Source organism: Camarhynchus parvulus, chromosome 4 (genome assembly GCF_901933205.1).
Source record: "Camarhynchus parvulus chromosome 4, STF_HiC, whole genome shotgun sequence".
In the NCBI taxonomy this organism is placed as follows: Eukaryota; Metazoa; Chordata; class Aves; order Passeriformes; family Thraupidae; genus Camarhynchus; species Camarhynchus parvulus.
In genome coordinates, this window is record NC_044574.1 from 64,372,566 (window position 1) to 64,396,927 (window position 24,362).

The following is a 24,362-nucleotide window of genomic DNA, read 5'->3' on the forward strand; positions in this document are numbered from 1 at the left end:
CTACTGATACTACTTTGAAGAGATAAAAAGGATGTTGCAAGAAAAAAATTATTGCAGAGGCTGCTCAGCTAATTTGTATAGAGAGCCTTCTTTTCCTCAGTGATATTAACATCACTCTGTAATTCAGTTGCAGAGGTCAGGATTAACTACAGAAGCTCTTTATTTCAAAAGTTGGTTTGATCTTACAGCTCTTATATCAAGTGCCAGTGAAACAATCAAAGTCCTCTGGACTTGTTTTTGGTTGTGTCCACTCTCCCCCTCCTCCATTTTCAGATATGTTTGAAAAGTTTTTGCAATAAGTACTCCCTTCATCTACTTATTTTGGAAGTCTTCTCTAATCGTTTCTCATCTTCTTACTGCATTACTTCAGAATGATTTCATCCCAGGTGGTGACCTCATATAAAATCCAATGTCAATTAATGGAAGCCAGAAAACCTTGAGTTGTGTGGAAAGTGAGAAAAAAAAAATAAAACACACATGTGCTGGCAATGGGAGCTTTCTTTTGACTCATACCTGAGAGCTGAGTTTACTCAGTTGAGATTGCAATCTCTCATTAATTTTCTGCAATGCTTCTTTCTCCTCATTAAGCCTCTCTCGGTCAGATCTCTCCTTCCTGAAGTCCTCCTCGTATATTTGGACCTGCAATCATCATGAACAGTGTGTGAGCTTCAGCAGGGCCACTCTGTGGCTTGGTTGCTTTCTAAACACTGCCCTAGCAGAAGGCTGAATTCCAAGGGGATCCCTGCTCCCTGCAATCTTCCAAACAAAAGTTTCCCTGGTCTTTTTTTGGGACTGATGCAAAGTGACAATTAATGGCCATACTCTAGTGGCACTCATCAATTGAAACATAAATTGAAAACTGAAACAGTCCTCAGTGCCAGTTTTTGTACAACCTTGGACATCAAAACGCTGTCTGGCAAATATCAGTTTCAAATATTATAAATGAGATAGCAAATACTAGTATCCATCTTTTTAAGGGATTAGCAGTAGGAGAACAAACATTTTACCCAACATTTTTCCAGTTTTCTCTTCAGTTATGGGCACTTTTAACTCCCTCCTGTACACCTCAGGTGCAAGGAATTAGAGAAGAACTTCCCAGGCCCAGTGTAGAGGCAGAGGGGAGCATAATATACACAATTCCAAATGGAATGGAATGTACACAATTCCCAATGGAAATACAGATGTTTGACCCTGTTCCTAGAAAATAAGCTGCCTTGCAAATGCTGAAGGACATAGTGGGTTAGCTCTTTTTTATGTGGTCAGGAATCACAGAGCTTCATCCCATTAAAAAATATCTGACCACCCCAGGCACAGGCAGTGAGCACACAGATTTAGAAACAAAACACAAATTCATAAATTATTTGGTGTTCAGATGACTGCCTTAATTCTTCAGCTAATGGGCAGGGATCCACCTGGTGAGAAGCTGGATGTTGGTGGCACTTCTACTGACAAACAACAGCAAAGGCATGTTTGGGTGGGAACCACCACCAGAACTTTCAGAAGCCCTTTCATGTCCTCTTGGTTACTCACTAAAGCCTGCTGACAGTCTCTTCCCCAAAAACTTGCTTGCTGTGGCTCATGCCCTGCCCATTGGACAGATCCAGTTTTCTTTTTGCTGGAAGCAGTGCTATGACCTCACAGAAGGACTAGAAAAATGTTCATACCTCAGGGGAAGAAAAAGGTCAGCACAGGGTTCTATGTGAAGAAAAAATTCTTTTCCTGACCTTCCAAAGCAGAGACAAAACTGTCACTTGCAGTAATCCTTGCATCCCTTGTTCATCTACACACTTCTCAGTGTTTCCTCATTTTTTTTTTCCCAATTCCTTCTCTGCTGTCCCACCTCCCTCCCACTCCCCAGCTGTACAATCTGCTGGAGCTGCAAGGGAACCTCTTTGGCACAGTTTTGCCATTTATCCTGTTGCCCTGAGAAAGAGGGGACATCTCCCAAGGAATGAATGCCTTCATCTCCACTGCTGTGACCAGGGATGGGCTGATGACAGCCAAGCTCCTCTGGGACTCTGTCACGTCACTCTTTGTCCCAGGAGTCCCTCCTCCATCCAGTTGGAGCCTTCTGCTCCGTTCCATGTAGAAGTCTGGACTCACTATACTGATTTATACAACTAGAAAAACACATTCATAAAATGGATACCCCATGAGAATTTTGGAAAAAAAACCTGGTTTACTCTATTTTATTGTGTAGAATGAAATAACTCATTACAGTACAATCAAGTGCAGGATTTTGTTCTCCAGCATGTGGCAAGCATTACATTAGAGAGCAAAATCTGGCTCTGCTGTCAAATGTGACAGAAACAAGTATTTTATTCCCATTGAATAAAATTCCCATTCTGATCACATCCATTTGTGTGTCAATAATGTTAACCCTGACACTATCCAGGACAACAGACCTGAAGTGTTAAGATTATCTGAAAACTATATTGTTTTTAAACAGATTCTTTCATATGGAAAGAAAAACAGTGCACAAAGCATTTGAGTTGCTCAGAACAAAGATTAAAAAATAAATAGATACAAATATATAGTCCTTAGGATGCAGGTTATGAATGCAAATGGTTTGCCTCACACTTAGAAAAACTGCAGTGCCAATGCTCTAGTTTTCCAAGACTAGGATCTTTGGATAATTCTCTACAGTGGCAACTTCTAAGATAAAAGGATCAGAAAACACAACCAGTAATTAATGAAATTTAGCATTCCCTCTGGATGACATTCAGCCTCTAACAGAGAGCTGGCAGGACACCTCCAGGAGTCAGGAGAGCCATTCTGCTGCTTTGAGTCCTCCACAAGCCCTTGCTCCAGTCCTCTGCCAGGACTCAGTTCCACTTTGTGGACTCTGCTGTGATGACAGCATCTGGGGAAACATCATCCCAAAGGGCTGTGGCTAAACTGGCTCTTCCTTTCAGAAGCTCCACACAGCAAGTCTACCAAGCACAGTCCCTGGGAGAGAAGGCAAAACGATGCTGTGTGAATCCATCCAGGCTCACTTGAGCTGTTCTTACCTGCTGTTTAAGAACTTCAAGTTGGGTTCTCATCTCCTCGATGCTGTTCCTGTCACCCTTCCCTGGAAGAGTCCCAACAACAGGTGGGTGCTGCTTTTTCAACGTGTCCAGAAGGGCCTGCAACATCAAACAGCAAAATTTCTAAACAGAGATTCACTACATGAAAAAGAAAAAAATATCCTTTAAAATTATTAGGAAGAAGTTTCCATTTCACTTGCAGTTGCTTCAATTATACACACTGGATATAAACCCACTTTACTACAGTAAAGTCTGACTGAAACAGGTTTTTTTCACTAAAAGTAGGGATTCCTTCACGTGGAACAAAGTAAAACCTCCTGTTTGAGAGGAAGTCGTGTCGTCTCCATAGCTTGTCACTAGAGGGAGTTACGAATACACACAACACTGGTATCACTCTTACCTGTTCTACACTGAAATTCTGCCACGGTTCTTCTCAGACTTTATTTTCACAGTACTACACAGCTCTCCGTTGAGTTGGAATATTTAAATCACTCCTACATCTCTCTGCCTATAACCACACATTACAATTATATATTCTTTTCTTTACTCTAGCACAAATACTAATCACTTTTCATTCTCTCACATAAAATACAAATCCCTGACTTTATCCCTTTTACAAGTTTACCCTTTTAGAAGTTGAATTCATGCTGATGATCCTCAGCCATTCTTTGCTGCCCAAACTCAGGCAGGAAGGAAGGAAGATATTTGGAGGGAGAAGAGGCAAGCAGGGAAGAATTGGCCAAGCAGGAGAACCAGCATCCAAAGTAATCCAAGATTGGTATTAATTATCCAAGGCCCAACAAAAACCAAGCATTTTCCATGTAAGCACAGAAAAGGAAAGCTTTTTATCTGATGAGGTGCTGTCCCTAAGAATTGTGCAGAAGTGAAGCTGGTTATAATAGTGACAAAGTTGGTGTTCCATGCCAATACATTCAGAAGGTTGAACCTAAAACTGGGAGGGTGAAAATACTGACACCCTTTTTCTGCCCCTTTGAATCCCCCTTTAGTATCTTTTTGAGGAGGTTCTACAACTCAGAATTAGGGAGGGGGAAAAAAAAGAAAAATCTGGAAAAATCAATCTTCAAAAAGTTAATGGTAAGGTGAAGATTATTCCTAAACTGCATTTGGAACACAACACTGTGAGACCCTGCTTTATCCATTCACACAAAAAGAAGAAAAAGTTGTTTGATTTCAGAGAATTTGTAAGAATTTCAAGTGGCTGAACCTGAGATAGCAGGGGAATAAAGTTAAAAGGGCACAGAGGGTCCCTTCCTGTCTCATGTGCACTCATGACATGAGATTTTAAGGATGCAAATGCACTGAAAATCAGTAAATTACTGTTGGGAAAGTGTATATGAAATTGATGCTTCATTTTAAAGAATGGTGTATATACCCCATCTGTCTTATTATAGCCACATCATAAGACAGCAAAATAAAACATTTAAATAAGTTGTTTAACAAACAAGGCATTGAATTAAAGTTAGACTGGAGCTTTGAGCAAGTCCTGTCAATGCATTTCAAAAAGAGCTAGAGATCATGGGCTCTGTCAGATTTTTTCTTATGGCAGCATTATGTTTTTGGCTTGACTTTTGCACATCATGGCCGTTTAGCTTATTAAAACACTTATTCAAGTTACACAGCAATGGTTACTGCAATGCATTTCCTCAGGAAGTGTTTGTGGTTCACCATTAAATACAAAATTGTTAGAAAACACCCACTGCTTTATGTGATCTTTTGATTAAACAAAATTACATTTATTACTTTCCCTGAGTTAAAAAAATTCCATGTAGCTATTTAAAGACAATTTCCTCAGTGAAACATATATACACATAATATTATAGGTATGAATATGTGTGTATATGGATTTAAGCACCAGGACAGGACCATGTCTTCTGAAGAGAAGCCATCATTCTCAAACACAGAATACACGAAAAATGAGTTTCTAAGCTGTGGGACCTTTCTTTTCAACACAGTCTTTTGCTAGGTGCATACAGGAGCATCTTTGTGCCATTTCCTCTTTGCTCTGAGGAGGGAGGATGTAGAGGAAGGGCTTAGACATGACATGTAGAGAGGTTTCATAGAAGCCAAATACTCTCTGAATTTTTCTCCTTGCAATGCAACCCTGCTAGCAGCCAAGGAATGAGACCCTGCATGCACAGGTTTCAGCTGAAGTGAGTTCTTGCTCGTTTCCCCAGCTCCCAAGTGGTGATCATGTGTTTGCCACCAGGTTGTTCACCCAGAACTGAAAAGCTGCTATCTGGTAGGTCAGGGACAACAGAGATACCACAATTAGAGGAATCAGTGGCTCACTCCTGCTCCTACCTTGTTGAGACGACTTATTTCACTCTCATAGTATTCCTTCCTCCTGGTCATCGAGGCATTCTTCTGCTTCAGGAGCCTGTTCTCTTCCTTCAGTTCATGGAGAGCTTCACTAAGGACCTCTGTATCTTTCTGGGATGCAAAAATACAGAGAGATGCTGCAGAAATGAAGATGGAAGCATTTTTCAAGAACAATTTCCCAAATAATCTTCTGTCTGACAGATGTGCTGCATTTTTGTTGTCCCAACCACAGTTGGGAAGCGAGGCAGCAGGAAGGCAGATCATTAGTACACCCAGATATGATAAAGTCTGTAGAAATGGTTTTGACCACTCACCATATGATGAGACAGACACAACATACCAGACTAAATCCCTGCTCTCTGCAGTTGCACGAAGGCATGGGAATGCTGGCAGGCCAAGCAGATCAAAATCACATCCACAGTTACCCCAGACCTGCATTTCTCTTATGTACTAGAGAATAAGACCAGGGCTAAGCGCTGGTGGAGCCCCAGCCATTCCCAGTGCCATACAAATTTGAAGATGAAAACAGAAAAAAAAAAGTATTTCAAATATTTTCTGCAGCTGCTTTATGTGAATAAAAAAGTGAGATCCAACAATCACAGGCACAGCACACCACAGGAATGGGGGGTGTTTTTCTGTGTAAAAGGCTCATCTCTGCGCAGCCAGTCACAGTTTGGCTCATCAGAAGTTCATCACTATGTGCTAATTGAGCCAGTGAAAAACACCCCTGAGTAACTTGCTTACACATGAGGAGGTTTGACTCTGCTGTGTTCTAAGTTAGCTGGGACATTTCATTTTCTCCAAAAACCAGGCAAGATTAGCAGGGTATCTCTGCAATAAGTATAGGAACTCATCCAGCAGCTAGCTCAAGCTGACAAGCACTTACTGGCTCAATGTGAAACTTTCAAGAAATTGCAGATTTAAGACCAAAGGTCAATGCTGGTTAACCTGTTCCCACCAAAAAAAAAAAAAGGACTATATTGTCATTCAGTTCATTATTCATGTATGCAGTAAAAAAATCAGAGACTGTATTACTGATCCTTATTTTTATAAAATGGTAGCTCTTTTCCATTAAAATGCAGGCAGTAGCATGAACAAAAATATGGACTGTCTCACACTGAATCAACACTCAGAGCAAATACAGGCAGTGATTCAGCAAGTGCATAACATCGTTTGTCTTAAAACATGTAAATTGCTCTATGGATTTGGAATCAAATGTGTGTTTAGCTGGGACTAATTGATGAGCAAGTAAGATGGATGTTCTGCCGATGCAGATGTAAGCTAAGGGGGTTGCATTTCTTTTCCTGCAGCAGCTAACTCATATCTCATCTGGAAGCGATGCAACTTGTTTCAGGTTACCATGTGAATAGAGAAGCCCAACTTCAGCCATCATCACCATCCAGAAACTCTCACCAGAGGTCATGAAGTACATGACACCATGAAGCAGAATAAGAACAGGAAGCACCACTCTGTGGGGTTTCTAAAATGGAGCACAAAGTTTTGTGCAGGTGCCCATCATTCAGGCTGGTGGTTTTACTGAGGTGGGAATCCAGCTCATGGATCTGAATTGAGATGCAAAAGCCCCCAAGGAGTCCTGAAAGAGCAGCCCAACCACTCTGAGGGTGAGGTGAACACCGCTCTGAAGCAGCTGATGAGCCCAGACACTTCCAGCTCTGATAACTGCACTGCCAGTGTCAGTGATAGTTGCAGGGAGCTGAGATAGCTGCACATGTACGAGAGGCTGTACTGTCAATACCAAAACCTGGGGGGCTGGAGCTGCATTCACACCTTGAGTATTTCTTGCCAAGCACTTTGTGTAACACCTGCACTGCTGTTCCTCTTCCATTTGAAATAACTGCAGCATTTCCCTTCACACAGAAATTCACCCTGAACTGAACTGTGAGGAGGGAAATCTGTGCAGTAGAAATCAACCTGCTCTCTACCCCCCCCCCTCCACACACAAATGTTGTGGTGTCTGCCACTCATATGGAAATCACTCTTTCTCTACACATAGTTCTGTGATGAGGCAGCTCAGCAGCCTTGGGTAGGATATTGAGGAGCCACAGTCTCACCTCTGGCCTCTGCACAACCCACGCAAGGGGAGAAAGATGAAAGGCAAGAGAGAGCTCAGCACAGAGCACACAAGGGGTGCCACAGGGCACCCTCCTACCTTTTCCTGCAGCAGCCTCTCTCTGCCCAGCACTTGCCACCTCTCCTCCTCTGGATTCTGCCAGTGCCTCTCCTGCTTCAGTTCACTCACTCTCCTCTCCGACACGTCCAGCCTTGCCTTCATCTCTGCCAGCTGAAAAGCAAGTGACACACACCATGCTGGGCTCGCTGGGCACTCTGAAAGGCACAGCACCTTCAGGGTGTTGAGCCAGAGGCATAAAAACAGTTCCAGAATAAATGATGAAGAGCCATTTGGATTGCTCTTCTCTTTGGGGGTAATAGGAAAGGAATGATTCAGATCTCAGCAAAGCTTTCTGGAAAATATTAAAGAGAAAACTTTCCTGATAAGCACATGAATTCATTGTATAAACTTCCTGTTCATAGCAGGAAACAGTAGACAAGAAGTGTCAGTCAATGAACCAACTCGGGTTCTGGAATACCAGACAAAATTGTAAGCACTGAACTTCACTAGGCAGCTGATGATAATGTCTGCAGCAATGACACCATGCAGCCATAAGCAAGGAATAACAGCTATGTCAATTGGATATTGGATGGAAAAGAAAACAGAAATCAAAATGTTTCTTTACAATTAATTTTGAGAGTCTCTGCTTACAGAGGGCAACTTTCATGGAGAATTTACCCAGACTTCACAAGAGATGGGACAAGAACCAGCATAAGTGTGATGATGTGGATCAGGGGCTGGGCACACCAGGCTGATTTTCAGTTCATTGTGCTCTCAGTTATGTGTAATTTTCACTACAGTGTGGAGGGCATGAAGATCTCTGCTGTCATGTCCATACTGACCCTATCATTTTAGGGACATTTTGCTTCTCTGGTTAGTTTGTCCTACTGAAGACTGACACACATTGGCTTCTCTTTTATATGATGAAGCTTTTTCAGTTTATGAGCTCAAGACAAAGTAAGATATTTACCATGGCTATGGCTGGCTGGTATTTAAACACAGACTTGACTGTCAGCAGGTGGCACACATATTGCAACAGAAGTTGTCAGCATTGTTACCTGCTTTTCATAAAGCTGTTTCATACTTCTAAACTGATGATCCCACTGCTTGTTCACCTCCAAAAGCTGTAATTACCAGGAAGGCACAGTAAATAACACTTATTTCAACATTTTCAGTAAATCAAAAACAGACTGGCATTCGAATCCCCTGTCAGTGAGTGTTCCAAACCTCTTCATCATCTGGCTAGCTCATTTATTTCAGAAGAAGCAAGTTTAAGGCTTGGCAAGCCTTGCAGCCCATCTGCCAGCGCTTTGGTATTCTGGTTAAAGCAAATGAACATTCAGGAAGCAGCACTCAGGAAACATGCAAATACACAACAAGCTACAGGTGGATCATTTGCAGCACTGCACAAATCCCAGGCTTCAAATCCTAAATGGCCAAGGGCTTTCCTGCTAGTTTTCTACAAGTTCCATGAACATATTTCCAATTAAAAGGTCTTTGACTTCAAACAAATCAATGGAAGACTCCCACTGACTGGGATACTACTGAGTGCAAACCCTGCTTGTTGTTCCTTGGCCTTTAGCAATAGTGGTCATTAATAAAACTTGCCCTTTGTACTAAATAAACCCCTGCTCTTTCAGATCCATAGGCATGGTACAACCAGTCACCATGTGCTTAAGGGAATATTTAGGATTACCTCTCGTCTCTGTCTTTCCAGTGTGAGGATCTGTTGCTCCAGAGAATTGGATGCTAAAGGCTTCTTTTTGCTCAGTAATGTGTGCCTTGACTGGAGAAAAGCAATGTTCAAAAATTAATGCTTCTGGCCTGTTCTCTTCAAGATTCTCATGTAAGTTCCCATCCACCCTTACAGGTGCACATAAAGAAACTGATGCAAACTTTTTCCTACACCAAATTTGTATCTAAATACCTTCACACCTGCTGGCAGCTGATTCTGGAGCATACATCTGCTTTAAACCCACTCAGGCTGTGTTTTAATTGAAGCATTATGCAAATAGCCACTGAAATAACTGAAATTGTATCTATTTGTACCATCTGAGGCACAGAACACAGAAGAAGATTTTAATTATCTTGCAGATGGCAATACAAACAAGTAGTACAAGCCACAAAAGTTGAGCATGACTTGGAGAGGGTGTAAGTAATTCCCCTCATTTACAAGAACTAGAATAATTAGTAGGATTGCCCCTGGTAAGTGCTTGCAAGCAACACAGAAAACAAATAGGCCATTTGGAGAAATTTAGAAGATCAGTCTGCAAATGTTCCATTTTTTTAAAGTGTGGAGTTTCACCCACGCAGGACAGCAGCAGCTAGACCCTCATTTTTATAATAGCAGTGTTCTATATCATAATTTCCAAGAAGTTTCCATGGATTATCATGAAAACAAACATGTGATCTATTAGCAAGAGAGAGAGAGCTGTACTGGAAAAAAGAGACAACCTCATAAAAACAGAACATGCTTTGGTCAGATACATGCTCAGGGATTTTTGTTTCCCTCCCTAAATTCTCAACCACTGTATGAAAAACAAGAATAATGGTGTGAGCAATTCTGAGGTCTGGAATAAATTTTCTGTAGATACAGAATTTAATGCTGAATACCAATGAAGATCAAAGGACAGTTTTGCTGTGTCTTTTCAAAGGCAAAAATCCCAACCACATATTTGCCCCATGGCCAGTGCTGCTGAACTCTGATGTGGAGCCCTTGACTTCCAAGCCAGAAAACACTTAATCCCTCTTCTTGTAGCTCACTGACATGTTTAATTTAGAGTATCTGAAGCAATACCTGGCAGCTAATGGAGTTATTCCCATGCTGAATTGCTTTCAGCATCTAGGCCTTAGGCATATATTGAAGAGCATGTTTAAGAATAGTAATAAAGTGAATAGGACAACTCACAAATCTAACAACTACACATGCACTAGGCACCAACTAGCCCAAATACTGCTCACAGAAGTTGTGGGGTCACTCAAATGAACCACTTTGCACCCTTTGTGCAACTTCTGGAGGGCAAAAAAACCCCATTAGAAAAGGGCTTCTTTCTAAGAATGCTATCTGCAAAAATATTCCTAACATTGCCTTCCATTCTTACACAGTTCAACTCATTGAGAAAAATCGATTAGAGCACAAAGATCAGCCCATAACTGTCAACCTACAGAGTGACCTGCAGCAGCTCCTGTTAATCAGAAAACACTTCAGAGAACAGCCAACACAGCCACTTACCTGCAATGGTTCTGCTGGAGCTTCCATGTCACTCCCACCTGCCCAGCTGCATCCAAGCCGGCCTGGAGCGCTTCCTTCACTGTGGCTCTTTGGAGGAAGAAGAGCAATGGAACAGATTTTATGTTGGCTAAAAGAGCAAGAGAATTTCTTTCAGACCCAGAAGATACAGGAGCGCTGCCTGTGGGAGCTGCCACGATCCAGAAAGTAGTGGTGGAATTCTGATTTTAACCTTTTCCTCCTTCCTGCCTGGGGCTTCCCAGAATGGATGAAGCACAATGCCTATGACTAATGTGCCAGGCAAGGTTCTCAGCTTTGTGTGCATGGAAATCACAACTGCCAGGCCAGTTCCCCCCAGAGAGGAAGTTGCATGTAAGGGAAGGAAGGGTATTCGCTTTTTCAGTAAATAAGAGGACAGGCTTTTCTATCCCTGCTTCCAGTTGTAAAAAAGGACTTCAGTAATTACAACAATTATTGACACTAAGAGTGAACTATCAGAACAGAAAAATGAGTGAGTCATGCTTCTAAAGGAGCAATGGCAAAGTCTGCTAACAGCTACAGGGAAAAGCACCCCCATACAAAAACCCCAAGATGTTTAGGGGAAAACCAACACTGGAAAATTGATTTGTTTCCCCAAAGAAAAGCTGCACACAGATGAAGAATGACAGATGTTTTATTTGTACTTCTGCCACTTGTCTTACCGGGGCACAGATCCAGCTTCAAGACATGCAAGACTTGGGTACTCAAAGGTACCCAACACCCCAGACCTGTGCCTCAGTTTCCCATTTGGAGGAAGATGTTAACCATGCTAAGTTAAGCTCACAGAAAAAATTAACAAAGAAAAGGCTTCCACAGACTTCCTATACAAAGTCAGAACGAAACAGAAAAGTGCAAAGTGTTCTCATTTTCAGTCTTGGAATTCTGAATAATAATGGATTTCAGAGGGAAGCATAAAAGAAAAATTCTGCTCCCTATTGTGGAAAGATCTCTGGGTCTATGGCTTTTGCAGTGGCAGCAAAGGTTGCTTATTTCATTTTCAAGGAATGAAAGCTAGCCTGTGAAGTTTGACATGAAATAATAGAAACCCCTCTCTCAATTTCCAAAAACAGATTTAGAGAAAGTAAAGCAATCCTGTGAAATGCTGAAATTTTGCAGCCACATTCCAGATCTCTGGTTCACAATGTGTGACTAAGCAACTCCTCTTTTGCAAGATACAGACCCCAATTTGGAAGAAAGCCACTATTTTATAATATTTGCATATGAAATATGTCCTGCTACCCTGAGGTTCTTTCCATTTTCCCCCTTGTTTATGGAGCAGCTAGAAAACTTGTGGTGAATGAAGAGAAAAATTAAAAACAAAGGTTATTTTAATTAAGAAGTTGGAAGAATTTAATCTGTACCAATATCAAAACTAGACATTAAGCTTATCAGGTACAGCACTGAAGACTATAAACTGGTGCAGAACAGCACCAACACTGGACATCTGCTTAATAAAAATACAATCCCAAACCTTCCACATTGCACATCTGCTCTTGAAGGAGATGATGCTGCCCCTTCCCCAAGCTCCCACTCTCACCAGCCTCATCCCCTCTCCAGCAGCACATTCCCTTTTGGAGAAAGCTCAGGTTGAACAGCTGCATTTTATGGTGTGGCCTGCAAGGTGAGGCAGCCCCAGTTTCTGGTTTCCTCACAAGAGCACGCTGGGATGTGGTGAGTGAGGCGCTGAGCATCCCTGCAGTGGGGACAGCGGAGCAAACCCAGGACTCAGCCCCACTCATGAATCACAGTTCCCACTTGAAAGATATCAATGCTCAAATTACTTTGAAGAGAGGATGAGGCTGAGACCTTGGTTGATTCTGTAATTTAGGTCACAACAGTTTCCTGGAGAGCTGAGTAGTTTCCTGGAAAGCTACCTGGACATTAGAACACCAAGTCCTTTGTTAGTGATTCCTTCATGACTGCAATAATCTGAATTTTTTACATCATAATCACAATAAAGTGAATGATTTTACATAAAATTGGACAGAATAGAACTAAGACTGAAGTACTTTTCAGTGCCTCTCTCATCCAGCTTAGCATTCATAGGGAAAACTGATTGCCATGTAAAAACAGACTGGAGAGAGAAGAGTATGTCTGAGATCTGTATCAAAAGAAGAAATGGCAATAAGTAGGGAAGAAAAACTCAATCTCTTCAGAGGTGGTGGTATTTTTCCAGCAAAAACTGGGAGGTTGAAGCAAAATCATTGCCTGTCTCTGTGAAAACAGTTAATAGCACCAAAAAGAAAGAGAAGGAGATGACAAAATTCATTTTCATTCATATGACAGGGATAAAGACACTATATTTGTTTATGTTTACTGCTATCGCAAAAAACTTAGATGTGCAACAATACTGCAGAAACCTGAGATATACAGAAATCCTTGAAAGAAGGACACTTTGAGACCCATCAGGTTTCAGAATTCAAAAAGCCCCATAAATCTTTTAAAGCATTTATACTTGGTTTGCAGCTATTGAACAAAACAGTTTTAAATTGCTTGGAAAATTCCAGTTGACAATCAGACTGCAAATGCAGTCACAAATCTAAAAAATCTGTCAGGTATGGAAAAAGCTGCTCAGAAAGTAAATAGGAAAATTTGCTGCCCCTCACACTTCCTAAGTTAACTCCCAAGTGGCATCTTACAACAACTTAGAAGCCTCTTATTAATTTATTTCCATGATAATCTGTAATTTCTATTAGTAGCAGCTTTGAGATTGTTGTTTTGTTTTTTTTTTCATGTCTTGTTGAAAAATGAAAAATATTTTAGTTTGTATTCTAGGATGACCTGAGCTTCCTGGGCATAAAGGCCTTTTAGGCATCTTTGGGAAGCTTGCAGTGGGAGAAAAATCAGAGCCTTGGAGCTGTGGCCAGCACTGAACCCTCTCAGAAGCCTCAGCACCACAAGATGATAAAAGTTCTCATTTTCAGAGTGCTGGATCTTAATTCTGGGAACAGCTTGTGTCACAGTATTACAAAATATCACTCAAATTCACATAATGAAAACCATTTCTCACTTCTGAAAATTCTGTCTGTTCAGTAACTGCAGTGAAACCAAGACTCACTAAAAGGCCTGATGCAATCAAATGTGAGGCTTTCCTTGATGATGATAAAATCATACAAAATGACAAAGTAATTTTTTTCCTAGCTGGTCATGCATCTGCTGTGAGGTTTGTTGGGGATTTTCTTTTATTATAATTTTTTTAAATTTATTGTTCTGTTGCAGACTGGTAGAAGCTAGATTAACTCTGAGATTACTTGGGTTAAAATTTGTGGCTTTTGGGGAGCCTTCACTTTGCTTATGTTTCAGCTGAGCTTTGTTTACGGCTTTATTGCTGAAGCTGTTACGCCAGCAGTGTTTGCCACAATATCCATTTTCCCATTCTGAGGCATATGGCAAAATGGTAAAAAATGAGAGATTTTAGCTGAAGAATAAAATTGGCTCTTGAACCAGAAGAAGAATCTGCCTCTTCCTGCCCCAGCCTGGCCCCTGTGGCTCACCAGAGAGGTGCGCTAAAAAGGGATTTTCCCTTCAGTTACTGTGTCACAGCCTCAGCCTTTTGTGCTGCTCAGTTACATGTTCCCTCTGACAGAAAAATAGGCGCAGATGCAAATTTGTGTCTTAATATGTGGGAACCAGATAAAATTAGAGCCAGTCAAGGTTTCAGAGTAAATCAAAATATTTGAGCACAGGGTCCTGCTTTAGGATTTCCTTTATCCACTAACCATAAGGGCAAGGCCTCCCAAGGACCTAAGCATTTGCAAATTCAGGCCTGCTGATGAAAATCCAGATTCCATGTGAAAATAATTAGATGAAAATTTGCAAATCAAAAAATGCAAATCTATTCCCTTTCCTGGAATGGAGAAGGCAGCATCAGGACAAGCTGCAACTGAAGGAATCATAGACTGAAGGATGTGCTGAGAAGTTCATAAATTTTTATCGCAAAAAAATCCTGGCAAAAAGGGGAATTTGTTTACAGACACTTACAGACTTGTCTTGAAAGTGATTTCAGGTCAGATGGAAATGCCATTCTGCAGAGTGCAATTTGTACTCTTCACTCCAGAAAAAAGTTACAGAATGAAAATGACCTGCTGTCTCTGACAAAACTTCTGATGAACGACTGACACTTATGGAAGGGTACACTTTTGTTTCATTATTAACTTTTTCTTAACTCTTAAACATTTCATCTGCCCCTCACTTTAAGTCCTATTCAGCCTCATTTCCCAAACCGCTATTTTCTGGGGCTTTTTTAGTATTATTTCATAATCTTCACAAATTCTACTACGTGTTAAAAATATGACCTCCTTTCCCAAAACACAACCCAAGACAGGGACTCCTAGCACCTTACACGGAGGTTGTTGAAGCTCAACAGGACTGTCAAGCTGTCACTCACTTGAAGCCCAGCTCAATACTCAGCCAAGTGAAAAGCTGCTTGACTTAGAAATATAAAGAAAAAACAGCCAGCATGTGTCTAGTGCAGAAATATCATGAAGTGTCCCTCTTTAAGCTCTGAAAACCTCACACACACATTTTAGAGGTAAGAAGTGCCATAAATGCAAAGAGTATAAAAGCACCACAGGTTAAATACTGCCACAGTCTCCTGTGTGAAGCACTGCAGCAGCCCTCAGAAAGGGTCCAGGTGAGCACATCCTTTCTCTTTCCTCCTCACATTGCCCATATCTCCCAAATCCTTTCCTATGTCTCCTTCTGCTGGAGAGAGGCTAACCTGTGGATTTCCATGGGATCATTTGTGGCTTGTCATTTCACAGCTTGGTTCTGCACTGACTTGCGCTTTGCCACGCTCGTTTCTCCCCTGCCTCCGGGAATCCCCATCCCTCCCTGTGGCTTCTCTCTCCCCCACTGGTTTCTAATCCCACTGGTCTGACCCTGCGGTGTCTCCTCAGGCTCGGCTCAGCTCCGTGCCCCGAGGTTCATGAGTCATTCTGGAGATGGCGGTTTGCATGTGAAAGGAGCTGTGTGTAATTTCGGATTTCGTAGAAGAGAGTCATCTCCCTTTTACCTCCTCACCAATTTCCTGCACCGTGCCTCGGCGTGCAGCCTTCAGAGTTTTCCTTTCCCCATCCCGTGCTGGAGTCACACAGGTAAGAGCGCCATCCCTCGCAGGTGGATCATTCACGGTTTAATCACTCCCCTCTCTGCACCCCTCCCTCCCCCTGTTCCTAGTTTGTGGAAAACGGGGAAATTCCTTCTATTCTCGCTGTTTCAGGGGACAGGAGTGAAACTGAGAGGGAAACCCAGAACAAGTTTCTGTCAGGCTTGTTAACCACGGCTTCGCTGCAGGCAAAGACAATTGCCTTAGCAGGTGGCTTACGATTTTCTGTTTGCAATACCGCAGAAGTGTGGGTTTGAATCATCATCATTTTCCTTCTCCTCTCTTCCTATTCATCTGAAAGCCTTTCTGACACTTCCACAGGTCTGTGTCTCCCACACCTCTGCTCATTCCCAGCTAAATCAGAACTTCCAAATGCATCAAAAATGAAAGTATTTTGGGGGTTACACAGTTCCAAGGATCTGTGTTATCCAAAAGGTACATCTGGCTATAGGGTTTGACATTCAGGAAAATAACCAGTGGGTTTAGCTGACCTTTTAAAGCACCTTCTCAGTCATTCTTCCTCATACCAGAAAGTAGCTATATCAGGGAAAAGAAATGTGTAGCAAGTTCATTGCATCATTTCAGAAATCCTCAAGTTTCATGCATAGTCAAGCCCCGCAGAGAACATCCCCTGAACGTTCTTTCCTGGCAGATAAACATTGCAAAAGCACACTGTGATTACCTTAAGGGAACACGAAGTTCTCTGAGGGCTCAGCCTCTCTTGGGCAAGAGGTTTGGGGTCCTCACACGACTCCAAAGTGTTGCTCTTCCCGATCAGGTTCCTTATTTCAACATCCAGCTCTTTACTTTCACACCTGCTTAGGAAGAAAAAGCAATGCTAAAATTTACACCAGAATTTGAGGCTTTCTTCTGAATGTGAGAACAGAGCTGGTCCTGCACCAGGCTCCAGCTCCCTGCCTTCAAGCAGAGAGCACCAGGGCAGTGACACACAATCTTCATGTGCCTTGTGGCAGAAATTCATTTAAAATACTTACACAAGAAGCCTTTATGAATTTTACCACTTTTCACCTACAAAATCCAAATCGACCCTTTTGGGGATTATATTAAGACTGCCATGTGCCCTAAACCTCACTCAGAGTTTCAAATTCAGCTTCAGCAAAAATGCTATCAGAATAGTTGAATAGGTTTAGAACTGCAAAAGTAGGTGCTCAAAGTCTTTTGAGTTCAAAAATCTCAAAGTTCCCAAAGTCTTTTAATGGCACATTTTGTTTTCTCTAACACTTTGTAGCAGACACCTGACACGTGTTTTCAAAATTTTTCTCCCTTAAAAATTCCTTTTAAAAACATTCACATCTTGTCAAAAAATTGGTCTGTTGAGAACACTTTTTTTTTTTTGGTGGGAAAATTCTTTTCTTTCAGTCTCACTGCTTAGGACATACAAAACTTAGGTGCACAAAAGGGCTTGTTCCAAATTCACAGAATAAACTTGCAGCTAGGGCTGATTCACTTGATACAGTCATGGTGGAATGTGACCTCCAGATAATTAACTGAGATACAATTAGCACAAGCCCCTAAATCTCCTAGATCAACCCAAGTTATCAAGAAAGATCAATCTCTTTTGCAAGCTTAGACTTTATTGCCTAATCAACTTAAACCAATTTTAAATATAATTAACGCGTGACCAGGAAGCAAACTGCAAGGCTCAAAAAAAAATCACCAACCTGTTATAGCAAGATTACTTCTTGATTTCAACAGAAAATACAGCATTCTTTATTTGAACCACCAGAAAAACTGAAAGTTGTAGGAGTTTGTCAATTATACTTCCTGAAGTTTAGACAGGCAATCCTCAGAGAGTGAACCGCAGGTTCTGAGGAAACTCTTCAAGTGAAATTGATAAAATTGCCCAACAAATAAACCCATTTATCTTAATCATAAGAGTAAATAAGTGTGGTGAATTTCATACTGATATCATAGAATGATTCATTTAATGCTCTATAATTAAAACACAGAGACTGTAGCAGAAATGTATTTTCACTAAGCATGGATACAAAATCATTCCCAAGATGAAATAAAATACCAAGAGTAGCAAATAAGGGCTAGTAAAATTCTAGAGCTGGGTTGGTTTTTTTGTTTTTTTTTTTTTTTGTTTTGGGGTTTTTTTGTTTGTTTGTTTGGTTTGGTGGGTTTTTTTTACTTGCTGCTGGTAGTTAGATAAGCTGCATTTTCATAGCCATGAGGACCAAAAGCAAGACCTTCCCAAGGCTCATTTTCATGAGCTCCGCGGTGGCGCAGGAGGCTGCAGGGCTGGAGGGTTCCAAAGGCTCAGCTGTGCGTGGGCGGCAGGTAAGCCCCAGCAGCAGCAGCACGGAGAAAACTGCGGGAGGAAACAACCAACCTCGAGGCAGAAATCCAGCCCTCCTCTGGCTGGCTAAATGTTGCAAAATCCTGGAAAAGCCAGGGCACGGGGCACTTTTTCTAAGCCATTCTGTGCTGAGGTTCCCACACCTCAGGCAGCAGGCAGAGCAGGCACTCTGCACTCTCGAGTGCACTTCCCTGGAGAAGAGCACCTTCAGCCCAGTGGGACTCCAGCTCCTGATGCTGCCTGAGACAGCTTTGTGCAGCAGAGGCGCACATGCCCTGGGCAGAGCCCTCGCTGCTTCTGAGGCTGCTCAGAAGAGCTGAAAAGCCACAGCACGGAAGCAGCCGCTCGCTGCTGCAATTCACCACCCCCAGCTACCAGCACAGCCTACTCCCCCAGCTCGGGCAGAGTAGCCAGTGCTTCCAAACTCTTTTAAGCCAAATGAAGCAGCAAAGCATAAGAACAAAATACTCAGAATAAAGGAGCAATGCCTGGGTGCAGCCCTGGGGACAGTAAAAGATGAGCAGCAATCCGGCAGGAGTGCAGCAGCAAATGCTTAGGCAGGCTGCACTCAGCTCTGCTGCTGGTTCAGCCACTGCAAGGGGAGATGTGTGACCACAACCTCCTGAGGTCAGAGCATGAACCAAGCTGAGAATAACCCATAAACATGGGGGTTGGCTTTTGATACCTTTTTTTCAGCCAGGAAGTGTTCATTCCTCTGCTCACCACAGTTTGATGCTGCAGCTGTAAACGATAATCACCTCTGGCTGCTCCTACCCTTGTCTGTCCCTACACTCCTCTTCCTGGACTTACCTGGGCAAGAGCAGGACCCAGCTGCGCCTGGCTAAAAGAAAGAGAACTACAGAAGGCTCAGATCTCTACAAACCAATTTCTGTTCTGGGTTTGAAGACTATCACAAAAGTCAGAAAGTTACTTCATTTTTAGACTGAGAAACTATTACTGCATTTATCTGCATTTTATTATCAGCCACTTTGATAATCAGAAGGATACATTTATGGTGAGCTAGAACATTATTCAGATCTGCTGTGCAGATCTGATTTAGAATCTGGACTTTCAGAGCACACAGATGCTCTGAGTGCTCGAATACATCAAGGAACTCCTGATTAGGAGCTACCCCAGACCAAGACAAGCTGACTACCAGAGCTTCCCCCAGAGAGCTCTAGAGGGCACACAGCATTCAGATTCTGCACAGAAGTTTTCAAAACTGCTTTTAGTTTCCTGGAGTTCACAGGTACTCCTCTGCACCCTTAAAACTTATGAGAAAATATTAAAAGCATTTTATTTTTCTGTGGTCATACAAGACAAAGTATAACCCTTCTATGTGCTTAAGCTTTCTAAAGTATACAAAGATATAAAAACTACACATAGGAAGCTGTGATTACTGCAGGAGGCAATAAAAGTTTAGAATGTTAACTCCTCTTTGTAGACTTTGAGTTAGTTGCAAAATTTCCTTTTTTGAAAAATTAAGATATTTGACGTGGAAGCAGAAGGTTCAGATGTAATGAAGGAAGCTGGCCTCCCAGCTCTCTTCTTCCTAGAAGAGAGCCCAACCTTCCTCACAATTTCCATGTCAGATCTGACAAGTCCTCTAAGAATAAAAAATTAGGCATGCTCCCTTTGGTTTTCAGGTTGTCATATCCATGCAGAACTTCACTTTGCACTCCACTAAAGCTATTTTAATTTCTCCCATGTGTTCAGGTTGCTGCCTTTAAAATGGTTTTCACTGCTTGCCCCATGGTACATCTTTGCACCACTGCAGTTTTTAGGCTCCACTGGCCTATCTATTTATCATTATTAGTATTATTTATAATAGTGTAATGCTCTAAGTAATAATGATTCCTTGTTTATAAATGGTTGCATACTTTTTACAGCAATTCCAGTTTTAAGCAGAGAGCCAGAATATGATCAGTCCCATGCTTTGGGCTTGAGCAGCATAGATTGAAGGCTGAAAAATAGAAGTTGCTCAAATAAGAAGGTAGAAGTTCCATAAGAGACACAGTTTTGCACCTCTTGACTTTCCCTGTTTTTTACTGGAAACTGGCATTATTCTTTACTCATAGCAGCTACATGGCAACAATGGACATACCTACAAGATGTCCCAAGGCATTTATTGCACAGTACTAATACCAAAGCCATATAATTCTATTTTAAATATTAATTTCAAGGCTGGTGTGTTGGGGTGATTCTCTTGTGGTGGTGAAAGCACAATTACACACCATAAACAATTGTGAAAAAAGGCTTTAAGCCAGGATTTACAGCCAGATGCCAACACCATGGAGCCATATTTTGATGGGAAATGAATTCCAGAGCTTAATGGTAAAACATGTGCTTCATCCCCTTGGGTGGGCATTGGGATATAGGATTCTTGCTTGGCTTAAATAGGAAATAAATTCATGGAAAAAAAGAAATTTCTGCATTTGAATTATGGAGAAAAAACTAGTCAGATAAATTAAAAATGTGCCAAATTTAAAGACAAATTGTCTCAGCTAATATTTCCCTTATTTATGATAATAGACTTTGTGTCAGAAAAAGGCCTGTAGAATAAGGGGGAGAATCAGATTGAATTACAGACTATTTAATCTAACTTGCTCTGGAAATAGACTTAAAATAGGAATAAAAATAGGGATATAATTTTAAAAAATGACAGTTTATCTGTAGAAGAAGCCTATTCTCTTATGTCCCATGTAATTTTGCAGAACTTTTGCTCTCTTTTAATTCAGTTTTGTAGAACTCTTAGATTTTTTTTTCATGCAAATCCATTGGGATTTTTATATTGCAATATTCTCCAGTTAAGACTGAAAAATAGCAAAGAATTTCCAGTCCAATAAGCAATAGGAAGAAGAAAATTTTGCCGAGAAGACAAAAATACTTTTGTTACTGAAAAAAATTTTGCAGCCCTGTAAGCTCTTAGAAGTTTAGCAGACTCTGAGCTGACAGGGAATAGTTAAAAAGTGGTGCAGCTCCCTAAGGACCAGTGGTGCTATTCCAGTACTCAACACTCCACTCAAAGTTTAGGCTTGGGAATTTGAGCCAGAACTTTTGAAATTGAGCTCCACTCATTCCATGTTCCACCTCACATGTACCACCATAAAAAATAGTTTATTGGGCATAAAACATACTGTGCTGGGACAAACACAAAAAGAACACCTGCCTTTGATGATTATGAGTAGATACTTAAAAAGAAAGTTTAGGGGAGAAAAAAAGCAGCAACACATTATTTGAAATTGTTTTTAGCTTAATATTTTAACCTGAGTTTCACCCCCAAAAATTTATCCAGTGTTTCAAGAGCATAGCTGGAAAGCCAGCCAAGCATCTACCTGGCAGAACTGCTCTGTCTTCAGAGTGAGATGCTCCACGGGTCAGTGTGGGATTAGGAATAATCTCACCCCAGTGCCAAGAAGAGAGCTCCATAAGGTGTATGACAGGGGTTAAAACATGCACTGTGACCAGCAGAGAAACCACTTAAAACTTTCCCTCAAATCTGATGCAGCCAAAACATCTGCCTCTCACCCCATAAACGTCCCTACACTTCTGTTCCCTTTATGACAAAGGAATGGGCCTTTTAAGGCACATTTAATAGCCAGCAGCTGTTGGGCTGTCAAATGCCACATCTGGAGAAGCTGTGTGCTGTTAATGTGAGCAGAAACAATTATTCCTTAATACTTTTGCTTAATTTTAAGAATTACACAAATGACAACAAAAGGGGGCATGTTCTTAATGGAAACACATCTGGTTTTCTCTGAAAACAAACCAAAGAAAAAACCAGCCCAAAAGGGGGGGCCCAGTGATTAAGTGAAGCAGCACCTCTAATCCATCCCAGCTCAGGGAAGAGAAGGAAAGCTACTGATGGTATACAGGCACTCAGTGTCTCTCAGCGTTTGACTACTCCCCTCAGGAAATTTGCAACATGCAAGAAGACCATGGCTGTTGGTTTGCATTAAATGATGTTACTTATCACATGGTGCTGTTCCCTCTGTGCCTGGATATTCCTGTCCCTAGGGAAGTTTCCATGCTGCTGCCTCACTCCTGTGCTCTATACAGCTTGTGCATCAGGAAAAGAGCATCATCCCCCTTTCACTTAGGTCTTTCACTTCATTATACTACCAAGACATTGATTGTCTTCCTAATGGACAGCATTTGGGCTGCATTCAAACCTCAGGAAAGCCAATGCAATTATTTCCACCAACTTTCTCAGGCTTCAAATGAGCTCTGAGTGAGTTGCAGACAACTGTCTCCCTGGAGAGGCAGCAAGTGGGGCACTGTCACCCAGACTGAGCCCCAAGGCCTCACGTAGCTGCGTGTGGATCACCAGTGGAAAGGGAATTCATTTTTGCCATGAAAATCAATCAACTGGCAAGCTTGGCCAAGCAGAGCCACCAAGCAGCACGTGCTGCCTGAGCAGAACTCCCCCACTGAAAGGCACCCATGCAGAAAGCTGTGGGGAGGTGGCAGGAACGTGTTGAAAGAACTGAAAGCTAAAAGGACACAAAAGGAGGCAAATAGAGATGTTTTTCAAGCACTCACTCTTTTTCTGTGGAGATCAATGCCTAGAAAAGCTTGTGCCCCGTCAGGGCACTTTGCTGGCCTCAGTACGTGCCTGTTTGGAATGGTGTCCCTCCCATGGCCCCTTCTGGACTGGCTGCTTGCCCTGCACAATCAGCTGGAGCCCCTCGAGTCTGTTCACATCATCCACGTGCTCGTTCCTCTGGAAAGCTGTGACTCTGATGCAGTGCAACTGCACAGAGCTGACATTTTTAACTGGTACTTGACACCACTGCTCTCTTTTCAAATCAGACACCACCACAAGCAGCCCATTGTGCCTCCTGCTTCAGCCTGGGCCAGGATGGGGATGCTTCACCAACGCCCTGCTGAGCTGGGCTCACAGCTGGGCTGAGCCTTTGGAGGAAAACAAGCCCAGGATTCATTGGAGACAGTGTCTACCACACAGAGCTGAGGGATTTGCAACGATCTACTAACAGCACGAGCAGGACAGACAGATAGGAACCATTTGGAAACGCAGCCAGGAAATGTAACATACAGTAGCTGACAGGGACAACCAGCTCTTGAAGTCAGGTCAGCTCCTTGCCTGTGGTGGCTGCCAGGCAGCCCCAGCTGAAAGGCAGAGGAGTCTCACTGCATCACACTTAATACTCTCAATGTCATCAGTAAAACTAACTACCTTGTGAAACTGCCCAAAAATTTTTAACAAAGGAGTTTTTCCATGTAACGTGAACACAGTACCTTTCCATCTCAACAGACTGATGGGGGCACAGCTCCATGCAGTCCTCTTCATCTTTCTTCTTCATTTTGAGCTCCTCACAGCAAATCTATTAGGAGCAGGGAAGAAAAAAAAGGAGTTTTTAAGGGGAAGTAAAAAAATCAACAATCTAAGAAGAGAAAGTTAAGTAACCAATTACAGTGAGAACAGATAACCGTGTCTTGTATTTCTGTTTTATTCTTCATAAACTACAAATGGTTGACAAGCAAGCCAGGAATCTACTTCCTTCTTCCCAGCATCATCCTCTAATAAGTACACCACTGTGTCAGGGACAGTTCTACAAGGGCAGGAGCAACAACAATCTCTGGCTGCTGTGACAAAAAATCTACCCAAGGAACAAAGCTGCCAGCAGTTGCAGGAACATGGGAAGGGTTGCAAAAAAGGCTTTTATTAATCATCCTAAAAGAATCAATTATTTTTCATACTCTTGAATTCAAGCGTGTCCTCACATTGTCCAAAAAATTCCTATGCTTCATGGAAGTGCCCAATAAAACTACTGCCCCAAAATTAAGAGAATTTGAGTAATGACTCTGATCTAAATCACTTGGAGAGAAAAGGAGCCACATGGAAGTTATTGAGTGTGTTGTTCAAGCACTCTACAAGCTCCTAACAAGATTCCCTCTGGTCAGGCAAGTAACTCTTCAGCACTGCATTTCCAAAGAGAAGGGAGACAAATAAAAAATCCCAGACCAAGCTCCCAGAGAAAAGGGCTGCTACAGTAAGCAGTCAACATTAAGATAATCCCTTGAAACTGAAGATTTTGAATTAGAACTTCAAACATGAAGAAAGCAAGCACTACCTCTCCATCTCAAGAGGAAGAAGACATTGTACAAAGAGCGAGCCAACATCACCTCATCCAGAGCAATCA

At 42.0% G+C, this 24,362-nt stretch overlaps 1 protein-coding gene across 1 annotated transcript in view; it reads right to left on the reverse strand.

The window, feature by feature from the left end:
• The window catches only part of TNIP3 (TNFAIP3 interacting protein 3), a 33,204-nt gene that overhangs the window by 8,728 nt on the left and 114 nt on the right, over positions 1-24,362 (reverse strand). The window contains exons 2-10 of the mRNA XM_030948356.1: positions 23,458-23,543; positions 16,558-16,690; positions 10,733-10,819; positions 9,197-9,286; positions 8,559-8,624; positions 7,540-7,671; positions 5,352-5,480; positions 3,012-3,128; positions 514-639 (exon numbers count right to left, since the gene is read on the reverse strand). Of these exons, the coding sequence (XP_030804216.1) occupies positions 514-639; positions 3,012-3,128; positions 5,352-5,480; positions 7,540-7,671; positions 8,559-8,624; positions 9,197-9,286; positions 10,733-10,819; positions 16,558-16,690; positions 23,458-23,543 (966 nt within the window). The remainder of the gene's footprint in view (positions 1-513; positions 640-3,011; positions 3,129-5,351; positions 5,481-7,539; positions 7,672-8,558; positions 8,625-9,196; positions 9,287-10,732; positions 10,820-16,557; positions 16,691-23,457; positions 23,544-24,362) is intronic.